Source organism: Canis lupus, chromosome 16 (assembly GCF_048164855.1).
Source record: "Canis lupus baileyi chromosome 16, mCanLup2.hap1, whole genome shotgun sequence".
NCBI lineage: Eukaryota > Metazoa > Chordata > Mammalia > Carnivora > Canidae > Canis > Canis lupus.
This window is the reverse complement of record NC_132853.1, coordinates 6,114,214-6,142,089: the sequence shown is the minus strand read 5'-3', so window position 1 is coordinate 6,142,089 and position 27,876 is coordinate 6,114,214. Positions and strand designations below refer to the sequence as shown.

At 51.6% G+C, this 27,876-nt stretch overlaps 2 protein-coding genes across 15 annotated transcripts in view; one reads left to right on the top strand and one right to left on the bottom strand.

Moving 5' to 3' along the window:
- On the top strand, positions 1-23,638 carry DYNC2I2 (dynein 2 intermediate chain 2). Of its 4 annotated transcripts, none has more exons than XM_072778189.1 (9): positions 1-201; positions 12,961-13,182; positions 19,998-20,107; positions 20,626-20,783; positions 21,382-21,491; positions 22,020-22,187; positions 22,412-22,644; positions 22,876-23,033; positions 23,282-23,638. In XM_072778189.1, the coding sequence occupies exons 1-9, from the start codon at positions 16-18 to the stop codon at positions 23,518-23,520; spliced, it is 1,584 nt and encodes a 527-aa protein (XP_072634290.1). In that variant the 5' UTR covers positions 1-15; the 3' UTR covers positions 23,521-23,638. The 4 variants fall into 4 exon arrangements, with proteins under 4 accessions (XP_072634290.1, XP_072634289.1, XP_072634292.1 ...); XM_072778188.1 differs by having other exon boundaries at positions 12,961-13,209; XM_072778190.1 differs by lacking the exon at positions 1-201 and adding an exon at positions 522-557 and having other exon boundaries at positions 12,961-13,209.
- Positions 23,639-23,640: 2 nt separating this feature from the next.
- The window catches only part of SPTAN1 (spectrin alpha, non-erythrocytic 1), a 61,881-nt gene continuing 57,645 nt past the window's right edge, over positions 23,641-27,876 (bottom strand). For 6 of the 11 annotated variants that reach the window (XM_072778187.1, XM_072778182.1, XM_072778184.1 and 3 more), the window contains 6 exons: positions 25,805-25,859; positions 25,208-25,404; positions 25,014-25,067; positions 24,777-24,923; positions 24,543-24,690; positions 23,641-24,098 (listed from right to left, as the gene is read on the bottom strand). In XM_072778187.1, the coding sequence (XP_072634288.1) occupies positions 23,973-24,098; positions 24,543-24,690; positions 24,777-24,923; positions 25,014-25,067; positions 25,208-25,404; positions 25,805-25,859 (727 nt within the window). In that variant the 3' untranslated portion in view covers positions 23,641-23,972. Of the gene's footprint in view, positions 24,099-24,542; positions 24,691-24,776; positions 24,924-25,013; positions 25,068-25,207; positions 25,405-25,804; positions 25,860-27,035; positions 27,099-27,876 lie in introns of all 11 variants that reach the window. The other 5 variants (XM_072778179.1, XM_072778177.1, XM_072778178.1 and 2 more) reach the window with 1 other exon arrangement.

Below are 27,876 nucleotides of genomic sequence, written 5' to 3'. Positions count from 1 at the left end.
GGCGGAGCTATCTCCATGGCAACCCGCGCTCAGCCCAGGCAGCTTTACCCCGCGGGAAGCGCGGGAGCCGAGGCGCTGGCTACAGGCGGGGCTGCGAGCGCCGAGGGGCCCGGGCGGTCAGGGCCGCTGCAGGACGAGACCCTGGGCGTGGCGTCTGTGCCCTCGCAGTGGAGGGGCGTCCAGGGCATCCGCCGGGAGACGGTGAGGGCCCGGACCCGGCTCGGGGCGTCGCGGGCGGGAGGGCGAGGGTCCGCTCGCGGTCTCCGGGCGGCCAAGTGCTGGCGAGCCACCAGGTTATTCCTGTACTTTCACCCACAGAGGCTAACCCTTGCGGTATCCTCGTGCCAGTTGCCCCAGACTCTGAACGATCACCAAAGCAGTTTTTCTTCAAGACTTCTGAAGACCTCATGTTTCGAAGGATTTAGTGTGAACAGCAATGTTTAGGCATTTCCAACGGACTTTGCTTAAGAAAAAGACCAGATTGCATTTCGAGGTCGAGATAATCCGGTTTTCTAGCAGTTTAATCAATAGCACGCATGGCGGGGTGTTTTGAGGAGGTGAGGGGCAGAGCTCCTGGGCACAGGTCTTCTCCAGAGGGGTCTTCGTGCAGACTTTTTTTAAAAAGATTTTATTTATTCATGAGACACACACACACACACACGCAGTGGGAGAAGCAGGCTCCATCCCGGGAGCCCGCCGTGGGACTCGATCCGGGCTCTCCAGGATCACACCCTGGGCTGAAGGCGCCGCTAAACCTCTGAGCCACCCAGGGATCCCCATTTTTTTTAGACTTTTTTTTTTTTAAGATTTTATTTATTTATTCATGAGAGACACAGAGAGAGAAAGAGAGAAGCAGAGACAGGCAGAGGGAGAAGCAGTTTGTGCAGACTTTGAAGGCCTCCTGTGTGCCAAGGGCTTTTTTGGCACTGGGACCCCCTTCCTGGAGCTGACATGGGGCCATTTGCAGGGTACAGCCAATAGGCAACTTATGTAATAAGTAAATTATGCTGTGTGCTCCCTAGGAGGTGAATAGTGCTATGGACAAAAGCAAAAGAAGGGTGAGGGATTGAAAGGCTGAATTGGAGAGTGAAGGGGTGGGTGAGCCTCACTGAGAAGGTGACATTTAAGGAGTGAGTTAGTTAGTCAACAAGATACCTAAGGTTGAGCGGCCAGGCAGGGCAAACTGCAAGTGCAAAGGCCCTGGGGTTGGAGCCGATCTTGCATGTTTGAGAGGGCAGAGGGACTGGAGAAGAATGAGGGAAGGGAAAGTGGTCCCCACTGAGGTCAGAGAAGATAAACAGAGGCAGGTCAAGTAGGGCCTTGCAGATCATTGTAAGGATGTTGGCTTTTCCTCAGTGAAAATGGGTGCATTGTAGGGTGCGGCAAATTTACCTGTAGAGAACTCTTAGCTTGCCACCCGAGTGGCCGAGGAGAGCTGAGATCCTCACCAACACTTGTGAACTGTCCATGAAATCTTACTTGAAGACAGATTTCTTGCTTTGGGCCAACAGTCTGCATGCAGGATTTGATCTGGCTTCAAAGTATTCCCTACTTAACTGTGCTCCCTAGAAAGCACAAATGGGTATTTTAATTAAATCTGTCCATCCTTATCACAGGTGGATGTATACTTCACATTTACTGGCTTTTAAGAATACTTGAAATAGGGCAGCCCAGGTGGCTCAGCGGTTTAGTGCTGCCTTCGTTCGGCCCAGGGCCTGATCCTGGGGGCCTTGGATCGGGTCCCACGTCGGGCTCCCTGCCTCTCCCTCTGCCTTTGTCTCTGCCTCTCTCACTCTCTTGCTGTGTCTTTCATGAATAAGTGAATAAAATCTTAAAAAAAAAAAAGAATACTTGAAGTAGCTCGTTTGCTGAAGACCCAGATTCTAGAAGACTTTAGGTTGGAAACCCTGATTCAGGCTAACTTTTTTTCTTACAGAGACTGAAATGCAGGCAGGTTCATTTTCTTGTGACTATAGTTTTAGCCTGTAGAGTTCTAAGAAGGAATTCGAACTCTTGAGTTGTAAGAGCTTTTATCTGTGAGGGTTGTTTCCTTGGACTGGCATCTCCGGTCCTATTAGAGATTTTTGATTAAGTTGTAAGAATGTTGCAAGGGTTGGGAGAAGAAGGTAAATTACTTTTTTTTTTAAATTTTTATTTATTTATGATAGTCATACAGAGAGAGGGAGAGGCAGAGACACAGGCAGAGGGAAGCAGGCTCCATGCACTGGGAGCCCGACGTGGGATTCGATCCAGGGTCTCCCGGATCGCGCCCTGGGCCAAAGGCAGGCGCCAAACTGCTGCGCCACCCAGGGGTCCCGGTAAATTACTTTTTTTCCAAATTAACTTTTATCTCTTTATAGAAGTTAATGTGTTCAAAATTTTTTTTTAAAGGCAGAATTTTTATTTTTTATTTATTTTTAAATTTTTATTTATTTATGATAGTCACACAGAGAGAGAGAGAGAGAGGCAGAGACACAGGCAGAGGGAGAAGCAGGCTCCATGCACCGGGAGCCCGACATGGGATTCGATCCCGGGTCTCCAGGATCGCGCCCTGGGCCAAAGGCAGGCGCTAAACCGCTGTGCCACCCAGGGATCCCCAGTGTGTTCAAAATTTAGAAAAAAAACGGATATGCAGAAAAAAGAAAAATCATCCCATTCCCCATTCAGTTTATACTTGTTCCAACTGTGTTGTCTGTTTTGCCCCATTAAAAAAACAAACAAACTTTCCATGTTAAAATTTTTTTTTGGTGGGAGGGATGCCTGGGTGGCTCAGGGGTTGAGCATCTGCCTTTGGCCCAGGGCATGATCCTGAGGTCCCAGGATCAAGTCCCACATCGGGCTCCCTGCATGGAGGAGCCTGTTTCTCTTTCAGCCTGTGTCTCTGCCCCCCCCCTTTCATGAAATAAATAAAATATTTTAAAAATTATTTTTTTAAAATAATTTCATTTTATTTAACTAGTCTCTTGATGGGTTGTTAGGCAATTTCGAATTTTTCTTTTTTTTTAAGATCATACTTATTTACTTTTTAAAAAGATTTTATTTATTTATTCATGAGAGACACAGAGAAAGGCACCCCAGAGAAAGGCACCTCAGGCATCCCAGAGAAAGCCCAGTGTCTGGGATCAGGATTCTGATCCTGGGACCTGGGATCCCTGGGACCTGGGATCATGCCCAGAGCCAAAGGGAGACTCTCAACCACTGAGCCACCCAGGTGTCCCTCATACTTATTTATTTGAGAGAGCACAAACAGGGGAGAGGGGCAGAGAGAGAAGGAGCAGTAGACTCCCCACTGAGCAGGGAGCCAGATGAAGGGCTTGGTCTCACGACCCCTGGACCATGACCTGAGCCGAAGGCAGACACTTAACTAACCGAGCCAGGCGACCCTCGAATTTTCCTTTTATTAATAAACTCCATGATGAATGTTTTAGCTAATTTTTATTGAAAACAACTCTGTAAGCTAATTTTAAAATACAGTTCCTTAATTTTCTTAAAAGTCTTTTTGGAAAAGTTGACCATTGGTCTCTGTGTGGCCCATGTAGTGGTGCAATATTCGAATGTGCTTCCATGTTCCAGTGATGGGTTTTTTCTATTTTAATTTTTTTGAAATATTTTAATTATTTAGTCTACAGGTGAAGGGTGAAGGGGAGAGGGAGAAGGAGAGATAATCTCTAGCAGACTCCTCACTGATCATGGGCTTGTCCTCATGACCCCGAGATCAATGACCTGAGCGGAAATCAAGAATCAGACACACCTAACCAACTGAGCCATCCAGGCACTCCTTCTTTTAAAAATTTTTAAAAAAGATTTTATTTTTTAAGCTCTATACCTGATGTGGGGCTCGAACTTACAAGCCAGGTACCCCTTTTCTTTCTTTCTTTTTTTTAAAAAAAATTTTCCCCTTTTCTTTCTAAATATTAATCGTCTTTGGCCTGACTTGACTTTTCTTGTCATATTCTAATCTGTTCACAGAGGGATAGTGTCGTGGACTTGGTTTGAGCCGGGAATGCACACAGTCTTTAGGGCTTTGGGCCAGTCAGGTGATCTCTTCTTCTGTAAAGTGTGTCCTTGTGAGAGTACTTGATGAGGGGTTAAATGAGATCATGGGTGAGAAAGCAGTTTGAAAGCCTGGGGTTGCTCAGGTGGATGGTATAGGAGTGTCAGGCACCAGTCCAGCTGCCTGAGATGTAAGGTATGTAATTATCTCCTTGTTCATCCCGCTGTTTCTCAAACTTGGCTGACACTGGAATGTCCTGGAGACTCTTTTTTTTTTTTTAATTATTATTTTTTTTAATTTATTTATGATAGTCACAGAGAGAGAGAGAGAGAGAGAGGCAGAGACACAGGCAGAGGGAGAAGCAGGCTCCATGCACCGGGAGCCCGACGTGGGACTCGATCCCAGGTCTCCAGGATCGCGCCCTGGGCCAAAGGCAGTCGCCAAACCGCTGCGCCACCCAGGGATCCCCTGTCCTGGAGACTCTTGAAAAATATGGATGTTTGAGTCCTACCTTCAGTGATTCTGGCTTAATTGGTATATGGTGTAACTTAGGAATCTGATTTTATTAAAGCTTCTCAGGTCATTTTAAGGGTAGCAAAATTTGAGACTGCCAATTAAATGCATCTTTCTTTCCAAGAGCATTACTTTTCTGAAGCCTGATTCTGATCCTAGGAAAATGTGGGTGTGTTTTTTTACTAAAAAAAATTGTGGTGAGGTGCTTGGCTGGCTCAGCTGGTAAAGCACATGACTCTTGATCTCAGGGTTGTGAGTTCGAGCTCCATGCTGGGCATAGAGATTACTTAAAAATAAGTAAAATTGTGATAAGATTCATATAATAGAAATTTTACTATTTTATTTTATTTTTTTTAAAGATTTTATTTATTTATTCATGAGAGAGAGAGAGAGAGAGAGAGGCAGAGACACAGGCAGAGGGAGAAGCAGGCTCCATTCAGGGAGCCTGATGTGGGACTTGATCCCTCGTCTCCAGGATCATGCCCTGGGCTGAAGTTGGCACTAAACCGCTGAGCCACCTGGGCTGCCCGAAATTTTACTATCATCTATCTATCTATCTATCTGTCTATCTATCTATCTATCTATTTAATTCATCCATTCATGAAAGATAGACACAGGCAGAGGGAGAAGCAGGCACCATGCAGGGAGCCTGACGTGGGACTCGATCCTGGGTCTCCAGGATCATGCTCTGGGCCGAAGGCAGGTGCTAAACCACTGAGCCACGCAGGCTGCCCAAATTTTACTATTTAAAAAAAAAAGATTTTATTTTTTGGGGAAAGAGAGCGTGTGCATGCACGCACTTGCACGCTTGAGAGCATGAGTCTGAGCAGGAGGAGGGGCAGAGGGAGAAGCAAGTTCCCCACTGAGCAGGAAGCCCAATGCAGGGCTGGATCCCAGGACCCTGGGATCACGCCCTGAGCCAAAGGCAGACGCCTCACTGAACCACGCAGGTGCCCCAGAAATTTTACTGTTTTTACGTATACAATTGTCAATTACATTCAATGTTCAATGATCACCACCTATCTAGTTCCAGAACTTTTCCATCCATGGAATGCATTTTGGACATTTAGATCTTGTCTTCCGTGGACTGTGAGCTCCCAGAGGGTAGGAGAGTGGGTCTTGTGTACTTTTGCACCTCCCAAAGGCACCTGGGAAATACTGGATTGAATAATTTTCCTGTGTGCTGTCTTGTAGGATGCATCTCTCCTCTCCTGCTTTGAATTAAATTAGCTGCCTACCTGCGGGCTCTTCTTCCCACAGATGGGCTGCTGCTTTCTCATCTTGGTGGCTTCCGTAGCGTATGTCACCCCCTGCTGGAGGGTGTTTGTTTTAACCTGGAGTCTGGCCTCTTACAGATTTTCAAGGAGAATTAAATCTGTGGCTCTCTACCTTTGAGTTTGCTAGAGTGTAGGTACTAGATTTTTTTTTTTTTTCCCCAAGGAGCATGAGAAAAGATTAAGAGGTTAAGATGACACCAAGATAGTCTGCAGTAATTGCAGCTCCAAGGTGGTCTAGCACGTCGGCAGCTCCCAGCTTCTATGGAAATGTCTGCTCTTTCCCTCCTCACATGGCTGGCTCCTGGCTCCACGTCAGCCTTTGAATAGCTGTTTTCTGCCCTGATATACTCAAGAGGCAAGTTCACCTGGACAGGAGGTTGTGCCTTGATGTTGGTTCCAGGCTCAGTTATTCTACACTCACGGAGGCATCCTGGGACAGTTGTCCATACTGCACTACGAAACTCCCTCAGCTCAACTTTGCATTCCTGCCTCACCTTGTCTGCTCATTTGCCATGAATTGTCCTCACACTCGGGTCCAGTTGAGGTGGTGCTCACATGTGGGCTTTATAGTGTGTGCATGGAGAGCTGCTGACCTAGGCCAGAATCTTCTTTTTTTTTTTTTTTTTTTTCTTTTTTTTTCAGAATCTTCTTTGCTCCTGTCACACCCGCCTTCTCCTTGGGTGTTCAGGACCTGATGGGGAAGGAGGTGAAGGAGGGAGGCCTTGGGGCTAACAGCAACCTGAAGAAAAGGGAGACTCTGGGGAGGACTAGTGGAAGTAGGTCTGCTGGAAGTGGCAAGGTGACAGCGACAAGCCATTCCCAACACAAGAACCCAGCAGCACCCCTCAGGTGGGCTTGACAGCATTCCTTAGCCTCTGGGGATGAGCCATGTGCTACCCCACCCCAAGTGAAGCCCCAGCCCCCAGAGTAGTGGAGATAGAAAGGGGGATAGATGTGAGCATGGTCTGTACTGGGTGAGGGTGAAGGGTGATGGATCTTGGGCTGTGGCCCTGGGAAGCATATAAACGGGTGAGGCCAACATGTGGGGGCTGAGTAACAGCACCCCCCCCCCCCCCCCCCGCAGCATCAGCATTACCTGGGGGCTTGTTAGCACAGCACTCTCAGCCCCACTCCAGGAGGCTTGTGTTTTAGTAGGCTTCCAGGTGATTTTGGGGCCTGCTCATTGAGAGTGCAGATCTAGAATGGTCTTTGAGGTCTTTTCCACTCTGGAGTCAGATGTGCTGGCTGAGGCTAGTTGGGAGGATGAAGTGAGAAGAGGTGTGCTTCTGGTATTTGGTGGCGGTGGTTACTTCCCAGAGGAGTAGCAGGGGCCTCGACCTTCAAACACGTATTTTCTCTGTGGTGATGTATTTCCTCAATTAGAAGACACACCCCGATCCTCAGCCATTTTAACAGATCATAAAAATTGATGTGTTTCATAAATGACTTGTATATTTTTATTTTATTTTATTTTATTTATTTTATTATTTTTTAAAATATTTATTTATTTATGATAGACATAGAGAGAGAGAGAGAGACAGAGAGGCAGAGACACAGGAGGAGGGAGAAGCAGGCTCCATGCCGGGAGCCCGACGTGGGACTCGATCCCGGGACTCCAGGATCGCGCCTTGGGTCAACGGCAGACGCCAAACTGCTGAGCCACCCAGGGATCCCCATGACTTCTATATTTAATATAGTTTCTCCCCTGAAGAGCTACTATAAAATAGTTGGAATGTTGTTGTTTTTTTTTTTTTTTTAAGATTTCATTTATTTATTCATGAGAGAAACAAAGAGGCAGAGACACAGGCAGAGGGAGAAGCAGGCTCCCTGTAAGGAGCCCGATGTGGAACTTGATCCCAGGACCCTGGGATTACGATCTGAGCCAAAAGCAGGCGCCCAACCTCTAAGCTCTAAGGCATCCCAGTTGGAATGTTTTATAATCAATATGTCCTAGAGTCAAGAATATGTATATGTTTTATCCTTTTCCTTGAGAGGGTGGGGGGAGGGGTAGAGGAAGAGAGAAAATTCTTTTTTTTTTTTTTTTGGAAGAGAGAAAATCTTAAGCAGCCTCCACATCCATCTCAGAACTCGCCGGGTGGGGTAGGGGGACAGCTTGATCTCACAACCCTGAGATCATGACCTCAGCTGAAATCAAGAGTCAGACACTTAATCAACTGAGCCACCCAGGCGCCCCATATCTATTTATCTCTACACCCTACGTGGGGCTCGAACTCATGACCTGGAAATCAGGAGTTGGCATGCTCTATTGACTGAGCCAGCCAGGGGTCCCTAGATGTTTTTATTATTTATTTATTTTTTTAAAGATTTTACTTCTTCATTCATGAGTGACACTGAGAGAGACAGAGACACAGGCAGAGGGAGAAGCAGGCTCTCTGTGGGGAGCCCGATGTAGGACTCAGTCCCAGGACCCTGGTATCATGACCTGAGCCAAAGGCAGATGCTCAACCGCTAAGCCACCCAGGTGTCCTGAATGTATGTTTTTAATAAGAAAGTGACTGTTCTACTCATGACTTTGAAGTTGTCCTGCTCCATGTTGGTATCCCCTGGAAGGGTTTCTCTGGCTGGCCAGTTTCTGAATAACCAAGTTGCCAGTGGCACTGGTCAGTCTTTGACCTCAAAGGCAAAGCCCAGTGTTCTGTCGGTGGGTGGTGGCCGGTCTCTAGGTCCAGTGGGGCCATTTCCTCTGTCAATGATGAGTGTTCTGAAACTGATCAGCCAGTCCTAGATGCCAGCCAGAGACCCCTTATTTCAGAAGTGAGGCCTTGATGGGTGGTGGTCTGGGGGTCAGGGAGCCTTCCCGGAGGTCAGTGTCGGACTCTGGTGGCAGATGACAGCAGTCAGCCACACCAGGCACTTCTCTTCAGGAGGCAGGGGAGTCTCCTGGGCCTCTCTGTGGCAGTGCAGGTGGTCCTGAGGAATCAGGCTTTGGGGCCCACTTTCTCTCAGCTCTGCTCTTGCCATCCCTGCCCTGAGGCCCCTCTCTGCTTGTCTCCTGGTCACACTGTGGCACTGGCTGAATGTCGGGGCCCAAGTTTCCAGGTTGCAGTTCCAAGCCTGTGCTGTCTAACTCGTAAAATCTTTGTCTCTTGTAAGGTTCCCAGAGAGACCTAGGTTAGGTCTCCTTCCCATCCAGTGGGCATGATGTTGGGGCATGTTTTTTGTGGCTTGGGTAGGAGTCCTGACATTCTAGGTGTCTTCAGACTCTCTTGGGGGCAGAAGAGCTGGGCTCCCACCCTGGGCTCTGCTCTCTGAGTCTCATTGCCTCCCTCTCTGAGGGGGGCTTCAGACTCCAAAGCATGGAGGAGCCTGGTCATCTTGGTTTGAGAATTGTTTTCCTGAGCCACGCCTCCCAGTGTGATTAAAGTCTGCCCTCCACCCCCCAGTAAAGTCTGGCCCCAGTACCTTTTTCCCTGCAGTACCTCTGCCTGGGAGATGTGGGAGGCAGGCTACAGCCCATCATCCCTAACACTCTCCTTCCTGGCCTTGTCGAGGCCTAGGAAGCAAGGACTCCCCCTTGGCCACAGCTCCTTTTCTGACATCTCAGATGGGAGTGTTGGTCCAGTCACACACTGCCTGGAATGAGAGGTACCATTGTATACAGGGTGGCCTTGGGCAAGCCCTTACCTTCTGGAGGCCTTGGAGCTCCATCCCCAGATAGTCTGGGCTAGTCAGGGTCAGGCCAGATACTTGGGTCTTTTTTTTTTTTTTTTTTTTTTTTTAATATTTATTTATTCACGAGAGACAAAGAGAGGCAGAGACACAGGCAGAGGGTAGGAGAAAGAGGCTCCATGCAGAGGGCCCGATGTGGGACTCCCAGGAATCCTGGATCCTGCCCTGAGCCCAAGGCAGATGAGCCACCCAGGCGCCCTGAGATACTTGGATCTTGAACCATAGGAACCTACTTCTGTGTCCCAGAACTAAAAGAGTAATGGTGGTTTCCTTCCAGTTCACAGAAAAAAACATTGCTGGTGCAGTATCATTGGTTTTGAGTTTTCATTTTCTCCCTAATTTTCTCTAGTGTTTTGACATTTGTTACTTGCCTGAGTAAGCAAGCAGCAAAGAAGTATTAGTAGAGATAGCGGGGAACCTGAGTGGCTCAGTCGGTTGAATATCTATCTGCCTTTGGCTTGGGTCATGATCCCAGGGTCCTGGGATTGAGCCCCATGTGAGGCTCTCTGCTCAGCGGAGAGTCTGTTTCTCCCTCTCCTGCCTGCCCCACCCCACCCCCTTTGTGCTCTCTTACTCTCTGTAAAATAAATAAAATCTTAAAAAAAAAATACTAGTAGAGATAGCTAGAGAGGTGACAGCTCGCTGTCTCTTGTGGACATTTTTGCTTTACATTAGGACACTGGGTAACATTCTTTTAGAAACATTTTTCCGAGTTCATCTGACATGATTAGTGGCCAGGACGTGGGGCTATTTGGGTGTGAACACTGTGACCCAGAGACAGTTTGGTGTTGAGGGGGTCAGAGGACCTGGATCCAAGCCCTATTTATGTGTTTATGCCATGTGAACTTGGACAAGTTATTTCTGTGTCTCAGTTGTCATGCAAAATAGAATTTCCTTCATGGGTGATTGTGAGCATGAATAAGATAGGTGAGAACTCTGGGGACAGTGCCTGAGTGAGTGCTTAGTGACCAACCATCTTACCATTCTCGTGGCTTCTGGAACTTTGATTTTCACCCAGTCTCTTAGAATTTTGGCTCAGCCTGTATATTTTCTTTTTTTTTTTTTTTTAAGATTATTTATTTATTTATTTATTTATTTATTTATTTATTTATTTATTTATTTATTTATGATAGAGAGAGAGAGAGAGAGAGAGGCAGAGACACAGGCAGAGGGAGAAGCAGTCTCCATGCTGGGAGCCTGACGCGGGACTGGATCCCAGGACTCCAGGACCACACCCCGGGCCAAAGGCAGGCGCCAAACCGCTGAGCCACCCTGGGATCCCCTCAGCCTGTATACTTTCTGATCCCCATGCCCATCCATGAACTCCTCAATGTGCACACTCCACTGGTACTGCGGGGTTCCTCCAGTGCTGTGGCTTCAGGTCACGTCTCTGTTGGATGCTCTCCAGAGCCTCATGCCTTGTGACCAGTCTCGGGATCCTCGACGCCTCCACTGCTTTTATGTTCTCTTCTTCCAGAATCTGCCATCACATCCCGCTGTGGTCACACCTGCTCTCCGCTCCTCACTCTGCCTGAGCCGCCCAAGAGGCATGGCCCTGCTTTCAGCCACCCTGTGGCTCACACCTAGAGGTGTGGCTCTCAGACACGTCCTGGCCTTGCCTTTGCTCACATGCCGCCCTCCTCACCCAGTGTAGCTGGGCACGCTGCCTGCTCCAGTCTGAGTGTGGGGCCTTTTCTACTGTAAGGTTTTGCTCTGGGCTCCCCACCCTCAGCCCCTGTCCCTGTCCGGGACCCTCTCCTGCAGCTCTCCACTTGTCCTTCACACCTCAGTTCAAGTGCCACTTCCCCAGAGGCCTCGCCAGCTGGTCCCTTCTCTCCCACACCTTCACTGCACTTAGCGCTGTAGGTAGTTGATGGGTTTTTCTTGTTTCTATATCCTAGGCCCCTGTGGAAGCTCCTTGGGCACAGGAATCTTGCATGTTTTTGTTTTCTGCTGTATCAATAGTACCCAGACAGTGCCTGGCAAGTGGATATTCAGTAAATAATTGTGTGTGTGTGTGTGTGTGTGTGTGTGTGTGTGTGTGTGTGTGTATGTGTATGTGTATGTGTAGCATAGTGGAGAAATATATAACATATATATAGTATATATTTATAACATAGTGTATATAGTATATATATATTTAGAACATATATATAGTATATAGTATATATATGTAGTATATATATAACATTAATAGTATATATATAACATATAGTATTATGGTTTTAATGAAATGAGCTTGTGCCAAATACCACACAAAAAATACCACACACGCAGGGGATATAAAGAGAGATCAGACCAGGTTCTGAAGCTGGAGCAGCTCAGTTTAATGGGAGGTAGATAAGCAAAGAGAATTTTGTGGAATGTGAAGGGGAGCATGGGTACAGATGTTTGATGTTCTAGCAAGACCTGCTCTCATGTGGGTTCAGCTCCCTTCCTTCAGGCTTACTAGCGCTGGCCTAGTGCCCAGCACTGCCCAAGATGGGGGACAAGGGTCTGGGCCTCATCATTGCCCTGTGTGTTCAGGTGCCTGGTGAGGGGCCACATGAGCAGAGCCACTTGTAAGACAGAGATGTGTGGTAGAGGGCCCCTGTTTGGTAAATGATGGGTCGTGTCCGTAAGAGAGAGGCTGATCTGTTGTCTGTCCCTGTGCCCAGCTAAACAGGGGCAAGGGATTGGAGGCAGATGGCAGGGTGGAGAAAAGAGGCAGCCGGGGAGAAGCCTGCCTTCTACCTACTAGCTCATTACAGACATACTCGCTTCTTTTTTTTTTTTTTTTTTTTAATTTAATTTATTTATGATAGTCACAGAGAGAGAGAGAGAGAGAGAGAGAGAGGCAGAGACATAGGCAGAGGGAGAAGCAGGCTCCATGCACCGGGAGCCTGACGTAGGATTTGATCCCGGGTCTCCAGGATCGCGCCCCGGGCCAAAGGCAGGCGCTAAACCGCTGAGCCACCCAGGGATCCCAACATACTCTCTTCTTTTGATCATGGGGGGCGGGAGGGATCTTGGACAGTGCCTGCCAAGATGCCATGGGGTAATTGTGCTGGTCGCCAGGTTTGAGGTGCTTCCATGTGCTGGTTGAGATGACCACTGCTGGCTCTAATGTTACATGATTCTTATTATTGTCAGTATCTTCAAAAGGGTGCTCTTAAAAAAAAGGGGGGGGGACACTTCTGCATCTGCTCCAAATAGTGTCATAGTGTTACCAAAAGTCATGAGTCAGGCTCTTGGCTCTTACTGGGTCATGTTGGCTGACCCTGGACCACTCACTGTGACTCAGGGCGCATAGGAGGTTTGGGGAGGTCCTCTCCACCCACAGCACACAGATCGGGCTCATCCTTTGGAAGATGGGCCAATTACAAGAGGAAGGGGGCAGACAGGGTGACCAGAGGCCCAGGGGCCTGAAGGTAAGCGGCCGCATGGGAGGCAAGTGGGCGGGTGGGTGAGGCTGGGTAGTAACTGCTGGGTTGTGATCTTCTGCAGAAAAGTTGCCAGACGGCGAGCATTGCCACCGCGGAGGCGGCTGCCCAGACCTGGAAGCATGTGGATGCCGAGGTGCAGACGGAGGCTCCTGTGCCGGTTGGTGTGCTGCCCGCATCCCAGTACGACGGCCCCCGGCTTGCAGCCTTTCTTCGGAGGGTGGAGGCCATGGTTATTCGAGAGCTGAACAAGAACTGGCAGAGCCACGCTTTTGACGGCTTCGAGGTGAATTGGACTGAGCAGCAGCCGACGGTAGGGAATCGGCCAGTGCGGCCCCTCACCTGTGCTGCTGCTCAATCCTCAGCCCTGTGTTAAAGTCCTTTTTTTAACCGCCCAGATATTGATAATAGCAATAATAGTAACAGCGTTTACTGAGCTCTTATATTTTGCCAGGTGTATAGTTTTTTTTGTTGTTGTTGTTTTAAAGATTTTATTTATTTCTTTGAGAGAGAGTGAGAGAGATCACAGAGGAAAAGTGAGAAGCAGACTCGCCACTAAGGGGAGGGCCTGATGTGGTGTTCAATCCCAGGACCTTGAGATCATGACCTGAGCCAAAGGCAGACACTCAACCCACTAAGCCACCCAGGTGCCCCAGCCAGGTGTATAGTTTTATAAGAGTAAGTCATCGAGGGGCACCTGGGTGGCTCAGTCGGTTAAGTGGCTGCCTTTGGCTCAGGTCATGATCCCAGGGTCCTGAGATCAAGCCCTGCATTGGGCTCCCTGCTCATTGGAGAGCCTATGGCTCCCCCAGGTTATGTGCATGCACTCTTTCTCTCTTGCTCTCTCTCTCTCTCTTTTTTTTTTTTTTTTTAAGATTTTTATTTATTCATTCATGAGAGTGACAGAGAGAGAGGCAGAGACACAGGCAGAAGGAGAAGCAGGCTCCATGCAGGGAGCCCCACGCAGAACTTGATCCCAGGACCCTGGGATCATGACCTGAGCTGAAGGCAGACGCTCAACCGCTGAGTCACCTGGGCATTCCTCTCTCTCTCTCTTTTTTAAGATTTTATTTATTTAATTGACAGATCGAGAGAGAGAGAGAGAGAGAGAACACAAGCAGGGGGAGCTGCAGGCTCTCCAACGAGCAGGGAGCCCAATGCAGGGCTCAATCCCAGGACCCTGGGGTCATGATCTGAGTCAAAGGTAGATGTTTAACTGACTGAGCCACCCAGGTGTCCCATCACTCTCTCTCTCTCTCTGTCTCAAATAAATAAATAAAATCTTAAAAAAAAAAAAAAGGGTAAGTCATCGAGGCTTCCCTGCTGTCAAGAAGTAGGTGCATGGTTACATCGGTCCACAGCTGGGAGGTACTGGTAGGTACAGGTGGAAGACTGAGCTGAAGTGACTTTTCCAGGATCACAGAGCTAGTCAGCAGTAGAGGCAGGATTTGAAACCAGGAAGTCTGTGGACCGAATTTTTTTTTTTTTTGGACCGAATTTTCTCACCACTACTTGGCTGTGCCTCCCCATGCAGCGTACAGTGAGTGCTCTCTGTGTCATCTCATTCACTTCTCAGCCCTGGGATGATCTCTATTTTGTGTCAGGCCCAGAGAGGCTTAGTGACTTGTCTGTGGTCACACAGCTATCATGGGGCAAGCTGGGATGTGAGCCCTGGTCGGTATCACTACTTTGCTCCAGTGACCTCAGCGTCTCCAAGGCTCCATTCAGAGCTGTCACCCTGTCTACTCAGGTGTCCAGCCTCACTGACAGCCCAGGCTTTGGGATAAGGGAGCCTCTGAATGATTGGGGGGCTCTTGGCCCTGGCTTCATGGGCCTCAGCCTCTCCTGTGGACAGGCTGCTTGCTCAGTGCTACATGCCCTTGACCAACCCCAGAGCCTTAGTGTTCTGGGCCAAACTTTTTATTTTTTATTTTTTTTATTTATGATAGTCACACAGAGAGAGAGAGAGAGAGAGGCAGAGACACAGGCAGAGGGAGAAGCAGGCTCCATGCACCAGGAGCCCGACGTGGGATTCGATCCCGGGTCTCCAGGATCGCGCCCCGGGCCAAAGGCAGGCGCCAAACCGCTGCGCCACCCAGGGATCCCTGGGCCAAACTTTTTTTATACAATGCTTTCTTCCTCGGGAAACAGAGATGAGTAACTCTGTATTCAGAGGTCATAAGCCCTGCTCTAGCCCCTCCTCCTCCTCTGTCTTCTTGCCACCTAGTCATAGGAAGGCATGGGAGAGTCGATTTGTTTGAGGGAAATCCTCAACATCATTCTGGAAAGCAGTTGCTGAGGTCACACCCCATTGGGCCATCCTTGAATCTTTGTAAAGCTGAGCACAGGAAGGGCTCAGTGACCAGGTAAGATCTCAGCACGTCCTTCATCCTTCGCTCCTTGCCTTCACTGATGCCCCACACCCCCCATTTTACAGTTGCATTTTAGGGAGGTTAAGTTTCTGCTCTTTATTTGTAGCACTTCCCTCATTTCTATGGATTTTTTTTAAATATTTTATTTATCCACTCATGAGAGAGACACAGAGGGAGAGAGAGGCAGAGACACAGGCAGAGGGAGAAGCAGGCTCCATGCAGGGAGCCCGATGTGGGACTCGATCCAGGGTCTCCAGGATCATGCCCCGGGCTGCAGGTGGCACTAAACTGCTGTGCCACCGGGGCTGCCCTTTTTTTTTTTTAATTTTATTTATCCACTCATGAGAGAGACACAGAGGGAGAGAGAGGCAGAGACAGGCAGAGGGAGAAGCAGTATTTCTATGGATTAATTTGGTCCAAGCCTGTATTACTTTCTCCCCCTTTACAAAATATCTGTTTTCTGACTACAGAAGCAACATGTGTTCATTATAACAAACCCAGGCATTCCAGAGACACAGAGCATATACTGTGTGGACAGAGGGAGGGAACACGGTGTTCCCAGGCCTCAGCTGTTTCCTGTAGTACACGCTACACTAACACAGCATCCCATCATTACTAGTGTTTGTCATTGAGAACATTTCTTTGTTTTTTTTTTTAAGATTTTATTTATTCATGAGAGACACAGAGAGAGAGAGGCAGAGATACAGGCAGAGGGAGAAGCAGGCCTCCCGTAGGGAGCCTGATGTGGGACTCCATCCCGGAACTCCAGGATCATGCCCTGAACCAGAGGCAAGATACTCAACCGCTGAGCCACCCAGGCGTCCCAAGAACATTTCTTTTTTAAAGATTTTATTTATTATTTATTTGACAGGGAAAGAGAGAAAGAGAAGGGGCAGGGGGAGAGGGAGAAGCAGGCTCCCCATTGAGTAGGGAGCCCGACTTGGGGCTGATCACAGGCCATCATGACCTGAGCCGAAGGCAGACTCTTAACCATCTGAGCCACTCAGGTGCCCCAAGCACATTTTAAATAAAAAATGGAAAGCACTATACGTTTTCTTTATGACTTTTCTCACTTGCCAGAGCTTTCCATGTTAGTTCCTGTGCAGTGGCTGCGCTGTGTCCCACCGCAGACATGCCATCCTTCATCTCAGTCCCCTGTGGGACTCAGCGAGGTATCCTGTAGAAACAGGCGGACTGGTGGGCCATAGGGCAGCACCCTCTGAGTGGCAGCATGGTAGCTGCCTCACGGCCGTGCGTCTGAGCAGGGTTTGGAATGCCAGGCAGACCAGAGCCTACAAGTTGGCTATCGTATTAACAACGTCAGCGAATCTTTCTCTCTCGTTGCTTCTTTTGCATCAGTGTTGTATTGATTTCCTCAAAGCAGGGTTATTATTTTGGCCATTGGGGGTTTTTCTGTGTCTACTTCTGCTGTCACAGTGTTGGTCATGTCATTTCATGACTGTCCTTGGCACCACTGCAGTGGCTGTGGAAGGGCCGGCATGCTGCTCTCATAAAGAAACCATGATTTCAGATTTCTCAAAACAATGTGACAACCTTGGAGGGGCACTTAGAAATCGAAGATGAGGGATTGATCACCCCAGGGGCTACCACCAGGACTTCTGACCTCCTGGCTCTGCTGGTTCCTTCCTCTTGTTTTGCACACATGTGTGGACAGCCGTGTGTCACGGTAACTGATCTTGGGGTCTTTTCTGGTTGGAAGCAAAGCCCGTTCTGTGTTGTCAGGTAGCTCCAGAGACTTCACACTTGTCCTTTTATTTATTTATTTTAAAGATTTTATTTTTATTTATTCATGAGAGACACAGAGACACAGGCAGAGGGAGAAGCAGGCTCCGTGCAGGGAGCCCGACGTGGGACTCGATCCCGGTTCTCCAGGATCACACCCTGGGCTGCAGGCGGTGCTAAACTGCTGTGCCACCCGGGCTGCCCACGCTTGTCCTTTTAAAATACCGCCTCCTGTTTCATCCGCACACTTTATTTTTTTGAGCTAAGTTTATCAAGGTGTGTTCTCTATGCGGGTCAGCTCACCGTTAGTGCTGTTCTGAGTCTTGGCAAACACACGGCCACCGTGTTGAAGGTGCGGAGCATCCCCATCTTCTACCTGTAGTCCCATCTTCAGATTTTCAGTTGTTCTGGTTGTTGCACTTATAAGTAGTGTTATGACAAACACTTTATTGGAACCAGAACCCAGATCAGGAAACCAAAGTAGGGGATCCTTGGGTGGCTCAGTGGTTTAGCACCTGCCTTCGGCCCAGGGCATGATCCCTGCCAAGGAGTCCCGGAATGGAGTCCCACAATCGAGTCCCACGTCGGGCTCCCCGCATGGAGCGTGCTCCTCCCTCTCTCTCTGCCTGTGTCTCTGCCTCTCTCTCTGTCTCTCTCATGAATAAATAAATAAAATCTTAAAAAAAAAAAAAAGGAAACCAAAAGTAGTGAGACCTCAAAGGTTTTCTTGAGTTCCTTCCACTTCCTACCCCACCATACAGCTTTTCTTCTTTTTTCTTTTCTTTTCTTTTCTTTTCTTTCTTTTCTTTTCTTTTCTTTTTTCTTTTCTTTTTTCTTTTCTTTTCTTTTCTTTTTTTCTTTTCTTTTCTTTTTCTTTTCTTTCTTTCTCTTTTCCTTTCCTTTCCTTTCCTTTCAAGTTTTTTTAAATAATCTCTACACCTAGCATGGGGCTCAAACTCATGAGCCTGAAATCAAGAGTTGCATGCTCTGCTGTCTGAGCCAGCCAGGCGCCCCTGTACACAGGCTTGGTTTTAAATAACAGATTTATTGAGAGATCATTCACATCCCATATAATTCACCCATTTAAAGTTTACAGTTTGGGGTGCCTGGGTGGCGTGGTTGGTTAAGCATCTGCCTTTGGCTCAGACCATGATCTTGGGGTCCTGGGATTGAGCCCCGCATTGGGCTCCCTGCTCAGCAGGGAGTCTGCTCCCTTTCTCTCTGCTCTGCCTCCTTCCGCATGTGCATGTGTGCTCCCTCTCTCTTTCTCTCAAGTATAAATTAAAAATCTTTAAAAAATAAAGTGTACAGTTCAATAAGTGTTTGTTTCTAGAGTTGTACGACACTGGCACAATTTTAGAACATTTTCATTACCCCCCAAAAGACAGCCCATATCCACTAGCAGTCACTTCTCATTTCCCTCCAAATCCCTGGGTGTCCCTCCTCCCTCTGTCTATAGATTGTCTAATGTGGATGTTTCACATAAATGGAGTTGTATACGAAGCAGTCTTGGTGACTGGCTTTTTCACTTGGCAGAATGTTTGGCGAGGCTGGTTGTGTCCTGGCTCTTTCCTTCCTGTAGCTCAGTAGCCCTTCCCCCACTGAGAGATGCATCGCATTGGTCAGCTGGTGGACATTCTGGCTGGTAGGAGTAACACTGTGAACATTTGTGTACAAGTTTCTGCGTGAGCAGTGTTTTCAGTTCTCTTGGCTGTGTACATAGGAGCGGAATTGCCGGGTCATATTAGAGATCTGTATTTCAGCTTTTGAAGAAACACCAGATTGTTTTCCCACGGTGGTCGTGCCATTCTGTCTTCTTGCTAGCAGTGAGTGACAGTTCCCACCATACAGCGTTTTATACTTTTTAGGTTCTTTCTATTGGATACTTCTTTTTTTTTTTTTTTTTTAATGATAGTCACAGAGAGAGAGAGAGAGAGAGGCAGAGACATAGGCAGAGGGAGAAGCAGGCTCCATGCACCGGGAGCCCGATGTGGGATTCGATCCTGGGTCTCCAGGATCGCGCCCTGGGCCAAAGGCAGGCGCCAAACCGCTGCGCCACCCAGGGATCCCGGATACTTTCTTTATATGGGGTCATGAGGTCAAGGAGCAGTCAGCTTTTCACATGGGTTTTGATCTGTGCTGCAAATCCTGTCCCAGAAACCTTGGGCTGACCGCTCATGGTGGCCAGCATTGCCAGCCTGCTCTGAGCTGTGAAAGAAGATGCTAGACCTTTGTGTATAAAGGCCTGTGGCACCGAGTATAGTCACTTTGTTGTGAAGCCATCACTATCATCCAGTTCCAGAAGCTAAAGCTTTTATTGTTGTTTTGAATGGGGCGGAGGGGCAGAGGGAGGGGGAGGATCTTAAGCAGGGGTCATCCTTGAGTGCAGACCCCAACATGGCGCTCGGTCTCATAACCCTGAGATCATGTCCAAAGCTGAAAACGAGCCAGACCTTAACCCACCATGCCACCCACGTGCCTCAGAAGCCAAGCTTTTGAAATGGTCTGTAGAACAGGGTCTAACTCTGATCCACAACCTGGCATCTACCCTGGTTTATAAGATCTTTTCTTCTGGGTTTTTCGAAGTATCCTGTGAGGAGTGGTGTTCGTTTTTTATTGTTTTTTTTTTTTAAGCTTTTTTTAGTGTATATTTTTAAGATTGTATTTATTTATTCATGAGAGACACACACACACACAGAGGGAGAGGCAGAGGGAGAAGCAGGCTCCATGCAGGGAGCCTGATGTGGGACCCCATCCCAGGTCTCCAGGACCACACCCTGGGCTGAAGGCGGCGCTAAACTGCTGTGCCACTGGGGCTGCCCGAGGAATGGTGTTTGGATGAAGCCTCCACATTTCCCTCCAGGACTGGGCAGTAGACTTTGATGGCTGGGAGGTCCAAGCCTATGTGTATTTTTTTTTAGGTGCCTACAAGGTAACCTGTTGGTTGGCTCTGGGCTCAGGGTTGGGGATGGTCTGTCTCTTGCAGGTGACCTGTCTGCACACCCTGGGTTACCCTCCAGCCCAAGGGCAAGGTCTGCATGTGACCAGTGTCTCTTGGAACACCACAGGGTCTGTGGTGGCCTGTGCTTATGGCCGGTGAGTGGCAGCAGGGGAGGCTGCAGGGCAGTGGAAGGTCTGGAGACTGGTCAAGCCTCTTTCCCTGTCTTTTTGGTGAAGGGTTGACCTGGGGCTTGGCCGTTCTGGAGTCTTTTTTTCCTCAAGGCTGCCTGGGCACCAGGTTGGCTGGAAAGAGCCGAGGAGGGAGGGGCTTAGCATCCAGGAGTCCCGGTGCCCACCTGCCAGCACAGGGCAGTGAGCCCTGGGCCTGCCTCCTTTTCTGTATGAGCTTTTTCCTGATGTGCCAGGGCTCCCCCACCCTGCCGTGGTGTAGACCCATCCTTGGCTCCCTGGAACCCTTTTCTTGAGGTCATGGCCTTGAAGTGCCATGGAGATTCCTGTGCCACTTCAGTACCTGGTACAGTCTGGGTGTGGCGGGGACACAGAGGCTGATTTGTTTGGGGTGGGCTGGGGGAATGGTGGGTCAGGCGATAGGGGTAAGGGGGGGATGAGTCCTGGCCTCGAGGCAGAGCCAGCTCGGGCTCATTCCTGTGCAGGTTGGATGATGGGGACTGGAGCACCCTGAAGTCCTTCGTGTGTGCCTGGAACCTGGACAGGCGAGGCCTGAACCCCCAGCAGCCATCGGCAGTGGTGGAGGTGCCCAGCGCCGTCATGTGCCTGGCCTTCCACCCCACGCAGCCGTCCCATGTTGCAGGTGAGCCTTGAGCCTGCCTCACTCTGCTTCCTTCTGTGCAGAGGGTGGCCAGAGGTGAGCTCTCCACTGCGCCCTGAGCCCCCAGGCACGGCTAGAGCGAGTCCGCTGTGGGGGAGAGAGAGTGTGGAGAGAGAGTGTAGGTGGCCCTGATCCCTGGGCTCAGGTGAGGATGCTGAGCGGGCTGTGCCAGGTATGGCACTCGGAGGAGGAGCAGGAGGCGGGGAGGCTACAGAACTGGCAGAGGGTTGTCGTGGAGTCTTGTTGGGGTGTGGGCTGTGTAAGGGTATAGCCCAGTCAGGACCAGGGGCAGGGTGACGTGGGCACCCTCGGGGAGCGTCAGTGGTGATTGGGGCCACACATGTTGGGAAGAGGGGCTTGTCCTGGAGGGAGGAGCTGGGTACCGGGCCGAGATCAGCCTGGCAGCGGGAGAAGCTTCCTGGGGCGTGTGAGGCTTGCAGGGGGCTGGGGTGTGAGGCTGAGGCTGAGGGCCAAACCAACTTTCCTCAAGGTGGTTTTGGGGAAGTGGTTCCACATCTTGGCTCCGCAAGTGGGAAGAGAAGCCGGGGTGCAGGGTGTGAGTCAGCTTTTGGTCCCACAGGTGGGCTGTACAGTGGCGAGGTGCTGGTGTGGGACATGAGCCATCCTGAGGACCCGCTGCTCTGGCGAACGGGCCTGACAGACGACACACACACGGACCCCGTGTACCAGGTCAGAGCCGTGGGCTGCTGCTGGGGGGTTGGAGGAGGCCCCATCCCTTTCCCCCTGAGCTGGGCTGTGCTGTCACAGGCCTGCTTCTCGAGGCCAAGTAGGAGCGAGGGCGCCCACCTGGCACAGCTGCGGCCGAAGGTCACCGGGGAGTTGGCGGCTGGACAGCTGCTTTCAGTATTCTCAGAGGCCCCAGGGCATGAGTCACATTCCGCCCCCTGGCTTGGCCCACCCCCAGGGCTCTGGGCCGCTCCGGCATGACCCCCTCACTCCAAGCTGCCACAAGAGGCACCCTGCTGTCCGGGCCTGCCCACTGTCCTGGCCTTCCCCGGGCTCAGGGAGGGACCTCTGCAGCCTGGGGACCGCCGCTTGCCCCGGAGTGTGAGGTGGCTCCAGGCCTACCCCAGAATCCTCGTTTTCCTAGAAGGGGCAGGTGGGGCGGAGGGGGACCGTTGGGTCTGTTGGGAGGTGGGGGCAGGCTGGGAACAAGCAGCTTTCCCCCGACCTTGGACCTGCATCCTGTCGCCCCAGGTGGTTTGGCTTCCAGAGCCCCGGCACAGCCACCGCTTCCAGGTGTTGAGCGCGGCCACGGACGGGAAGGTGCTGCTCTGGCAGGGGCTCGGGGCAGGCCAGCTGCAGCTCACGGACGGCTTCGCACTGGTGGTGCAGCAGCTCCCCAGGAACACCAAGCTGAGGAAGGTATGTGAGGCCCCAGCTGCCGCCCCCAGAGGGCCTCGCCCCATGAGCAAGCCTCCGGTGGGCGGGGGCTGGAGGGGGCAGGCAGCTCCAGCACCGGAGCTACCGGTCGGTCGAGAATTTACTTCTTGACCTCCTTGGGCCACGGCGCCCATTTGAGTGACGGGCTCTTTGGGACTCTGGGCCTGGATTCCCTTGGCTCTGCCCTGCCGTTCATCTCTCCACAGCCTCCCCGGGGAGAGACCGAGGTGGGCGCCACGGCGGTGGCCTTCTCCAGCTTTGACCCCAGCCTTTTCGTTCTGGGCACGGAAGGCGGCTTCCCACTCAAGTGCTCCCTGGCGGCGGAAGAGGCCGCCCTCACGCGGAGGCCTAGCTCCGTGCCCCTGCGGGCGCCGGCACAGCTCATCTTCTCTCCCCACGGGGGTCCCATCTACTCTGTGAGCTGTTCCCCCTTCCACAGGTAGAGGAGGCCACCGGGCACCGGGAGGGCGAGGGGGTCCCACAGAATTGCTGAAAGGGCCTGCAGTCTGTCTTGGGCCCAGCTTTTCCCCATTTGAGTTCTTGTGCCCAGAGGGTGTTGGGCCCTCATTCCCTAAAGGGGTCCCTGGTTTGGGGGTCCAGGGAGGCCCAGTGGACCAAGACACCCAGCACTCACCCCCTTGCCTGGCTCTCTGCCTTGCATCCTGTCTAGGAACCTTTTCCTGAGCGCAGGGACGGACGGCCACATCCACCTGTACTCCATGTTGCAGGCCCAGCCCCTGGCATCCCTGCAGCTGTCCCACAAATACCTGTTTGCTGTGCGCTGGTCCCCAGTGCGCCCTTTGGTGTTTGCAGCCGCTTCTGGGGAAGGTAGGAAAGAGGACACCAGACTTTGATCCACTTGAGTGCCATGGGCCCTGCACATATCTGGAATTCTGAGCCGGGAGAGACGCACGGGGCTGGGAGGACTCCCTCGTGTGGGAAGGGTTGCTGAACCAGGCAGTAGCCTTACTTTGTGCTGTGGCCCATAGTTTCTCTTCCCAGGTGCACAGGGAACTTAGAAGAGGGGCAGAGGCTATTGGTTGGGGCCTCTTGGCCCATGAGTCTCTCATCTGCAGGTGATGTACAGCTGTTTGATCTCCAGAAAAGCTCCCAGAAACCCACAGTTTCAATCAAGCAAACCCAGAATGAAAGCCCTGTCTACTGTCTGGAATTTAATCACCAGCAGACTCAGCTTCTGGCTGCCGGCGACGCCGAGGGCACAGTAAAGGTATGGCAGCTGAGCACCGAGTTCACGGAACAAGGACCCCGGGAGACCGAGGACTTGGAGCAGCTGGCAGCTGAGGTGGCCACCTAAGTGACAGCAGGGCTCCGTGGGTGGAATGCCCCCAAATATGGGGGCAGGTGGGGTGAGGCCACACCTGTGCTGAGCTATGGAATTCTCGTAGAAGCTCAATGAAGACAACATGAACATACGGGGGGGAAGAGTCCTTTATTTGTCTTTTACATGAAAACAAAATGGAGGGGGGAGAACAAGAAGGGAAATAGCCAGCTGTTTAGATTTCTCGAGTCGGAATGGGGCAGCTGGCTTCACAACAGGAATCTGGGTCCCCACAACCACAGGGCAAGTGCCACTGGACCGGAAGTGGCTTAGTGAAGCACCATTTCTACTAAGTCTTATCCCAAGCTAAGCAGACATAAGCTTACAGTGGGAGGTGACACTGGAATACTTGAGCACAGAGAGGAGGTGACATGCAGCAAGGTGACGGCGGGGCAGGCAGCGCAGGCCAGGCTAGGCTGGGAGCAGGATCAGTTCACAAAGAGCGAGCGGGTGAACTCCACGTAGTCGAAGGCAGTGGGGAGTTCGCGGCCCTTGCCATCCACGTAGGGCTTCATGTGGGAGACGCAGTAGTCGGCTTGTTCTCGAGTCAGGTTCTGGTAGGGAAGAGGCTGCGGTCAGCCCAACCCCACTGCCCTGGGGTGTTGGGGGACATGGGGAACACCTGAGCTCAGAGGCTGCAGCTGGTTCTGTGAGCTTGGATGGACAGGTCTGGGCTGAGTTTCAGTGGTAAATAGGGATAAGATGCCCCCAACACAGAAGTCAAAAGGGAGGTGCTGTTAATTTAGATTCTGGTCTGGCCCTGGGGCAACCTCAGGTTTTACTAAAGATTTTATTCATTTATTCATGAAAGAGAGAGAGGCAGAGGGAGAAGCAGGCTCCATGCAGGGAGCCTGATGTGGGACTTGATCCTGGGACTCTAGGATCTCACCCTGGGCCAAAGGCAGGCGCTAAACCGCTGAGCCACCCGGGGATCCCACGTTTTACTTTTCAAAGGAAACCTCCAGCCATCCCCAGGGCAGAGATGTGGAGCCCCAGACCTGATACAGCTCCTCCTTGGTCACGTAGGGCTTTCCCTCGGAGCTCAGGGCCCGGAAGGCGCTCTCAATCTCCTCACTGGATTTAACGTTCTCCGTTTCACGGCTGATCATGAAGGCCATGTACTCTTGCAGGGAGACGTGGCCATCCCTGGAGAGGGGCATGCGCAGTGAGCCAGGAGAATGCGGGAGGAGCTGGAGGCAGAGCCACTTCTACTACCCTCCCCTCTAGCTCACCTGTTTGGATCCACGGTGTCTAGGATTGCCTCGAACTCGGGGTCAGGCTCCCCTTCCTCCACCATGGGCAGGTCATAACCCAGGGAGCGCAGGCAGGACTTGAACTCCTGGTGGTTCAGCCGGCCTGACTTGTCCTTGTCGAAGTGTCTGCCGCACAAATGGAGGGCTGCTCAGCAGGGGCCCCGGGGCTGAGCCTGCTGAGTCCCCTGCCCTTTGGCCTGGGGAGGCCATACTCACTTGAACATCATGCTGAATTCTTTGAGGGCCTCCTCCGTCACTCCTGTTGTGTTCCTAAAAGAACAGGCAGGAGTCAACAGGTGGCTCATTCTGTTCCATCCCAGGAAAGTGACTGCCAGACCCTGGGGGGACCCGGGGTCAGGCAGCTGAGACCTCCTCCTCCATAGCCCGTGTTGCTTGACTGGGGCAGGTACCTGGCCTGGATCTGCTGCTCCAGGTTGTGCTGCATGCGCATGCCCAGCTGGTCGAGCTGGTCCCACTGTTGTGCCAGGCCCACGGTGCTGTGCTCTGTATACTTGTTATCCAGGATCAGGGCCTCCTCCATGGCAGCCCCCAGGTCCTCAATCTTCTTGAGCTGACTTCTCATGGCTCGAATCTCCTGGTGCTTGCGCTACAGATGGGGGAGCAAGGATGTAGGTGACAGGGACTCTTACCTCGGACAGCAGGCCCCAGAGCCTGTTTGAGAGGCCCTCCCAGCCTGTGGGGCTGTGTGGGATGGCGTGAGGTCAAATCCAACAGCCTCCATCACAAACCAGGGGCAGACTGCCAGGAAAACTTACACTAAACCAAAGGATCCTCTGTTTGCAAGTAAGACTGGGTAGCAATTGTCTGAGACAAAAGACCTTCTTTAAGATGATGGGGTCCTGTGCTGCTTTATGCTAAGGAGAAAAGGATACCTACCCAGCCTACTTCCTGCCTATCCTTAAACCAGTTAAACCAGGCAGGCCTGCTGAGGATGCTAGGATGGAGGGCCTCAAGCACACCCGGCAGGGAGCTGTAGGGGCACTTACTTTGGTAGCCTCAAGCTGGGATTCCAGGGTCCCGGATTCTTCCACCATGCAGGACCTAAACACAAGAGGACAGTGAGGCAAGAGGGCCTGGTCATGAGCTCAAAATCAACCATCCCCAGATAACCGTGACTTTTTAATTTACCAGGAAGCTATCTTTTCCGAAGTGGCCCTGGGAGCAAGGGAGGGCAGGTAGTATTTCTCCTGCTCCACAGACAGGACACTACTGCCCCAGGTGGTGTGCCACCTGTCCAAAGGCCCAACTGGGGGGCCAGGGCCAAGTCCCACACAGCCTCTCCCGGGCTAGGATCCTTTCTCATGTGGCTCCTTAGGCCCAAGCTACACCCTGAAAGGTGCCTGAGGAACCGAGCTGAGGTTCCTCCATGGGCCTGACAGCATGCCCGCCTGCTGCAGCCACTGGGGAGAAAGCTGCTCTGTACAACTCTGCCACCTGGACACCTTAGGGAGGAGAGGCTGACAAATGGGAGAGCCAACCCCCAGAAAATTCCTGGAGTCTCCTGCAGGTTCCTGAGGAGGGAAGTCACATTCTAGGGTGGGACAGCCGTGGAGGAGATGCAGTCAGATGACCCCTCAGACAAAAAGCCGGGATGCTAAGAGATTATGACCAGATTTGGGTTTTGAAAGTGTTTCTACTGCCCAAAGAAGGGAGGTGACTGCAGTTAGGCCCCAGTTTCAGGCTCCATGAGACAGATAGGCCCAAGGCTCCCAGGGCCAAGTTCTGAAGAGCAGGGATGCCCCAGGGAGCCATCTTCCCAACGTTACAGTGTGACGTCACAGAAGGCCACCAGTGAACGAAGACAACAAACAAGTTGGGGTTACGTGCAGGGATGAGTCACACTGTGCGCATGTCTTGGGATTTTGGCCCAGCCTCCCCTGCACCCACATGGGCCCCTGCCTACCCCTGCAGCACCCTGCGAGCCAGGGCTAGCTATGAAATGTCCCCAAGTTCAAAGTGCTCGAGCAAGGCAAGGCACCAGCTTCCTCCTACCCCAGCAGATCAGACTCACAGTCACGCCATGTCCCCCCGGGAAAAGCCACACCCCTAGGACCCGGGGGCAGGAGGCTGGGTGCTGGTGCAGTGGGAGGAGGACACACCCCTCCTTCCCAAGCGGCCGAGGGCGGTGGGTTAGTCAGAAAGCGGAGCCGCCTGGGGAAGTCAAGAGTGCATTGGTAAAACCACAGTGAGATAAGAGAGAAATAAGAGGAGAAAAACCTTCCAGACAGATCATCCCCAACTTCATACTGATAGACACGAATGACCCGACGATACGCTATGCTAGTCAAAGAAAAGAAACCAAATGAATACACCGAAGGCACGGGCAGGCAAGAGCAGACCGAGACAGACACGCGCCACAAGGCCCAAGCTGGCAGTGCACAGGCGGGGCAACCTGGCGCCCAGGCAGAGGGACCTGGTGGGGCTGGGCCGCCGGCCACAGGGACGACAGGCGGCCTCGGGGCAGCTCACACTGGGACCAAGCAAGACGGGACGGGGCTAGGGAGGAGCCATGTGGGAAGGGGAGCATGGCACCCACGGAGACAAGACCAGATGGGCAGACACAGCCATGGGGCTGGGGAGGGGAGCGGAGGCCAGGTGGCTAATGAACTCAAGCTAGAAACTGCGACCCCCCTCAATCCCACCCCCTCTGCCTTCAGCACAGGTGGTGGTGGCAGCAGGTACCTGCTTCTCCCAGTACCGCACTCGGACACCCCAGCTACTGTCTGCAGAACCCCGGGAGCACTGGTCTAAGGCACTGGGGTCGCCCTTTCCCAACCATGGCTTTACGTGGGCCTGGCAGAGGCCAAAGACTCTAGGAGAGGCCGCTCCCAGGACTGGACTGGGCAGGGCCGCCCTGCTTCTCCTGGGCTCCTCCAAAGCCTCATCTCTCCATCACTCAAGACCCCAGGCAGTGCTGCCTTCTATTAGGGCAAATGATGCTCTTCCCCTTCCCCTGGGAACACTGGGGTGTGGGGACCTGGGTAAAGGGTCATGCACAGCTGGAGACTCACTGCACCAGCTGAATCTCCTCCTTCATGACCATGACCTCCTAGGAGCT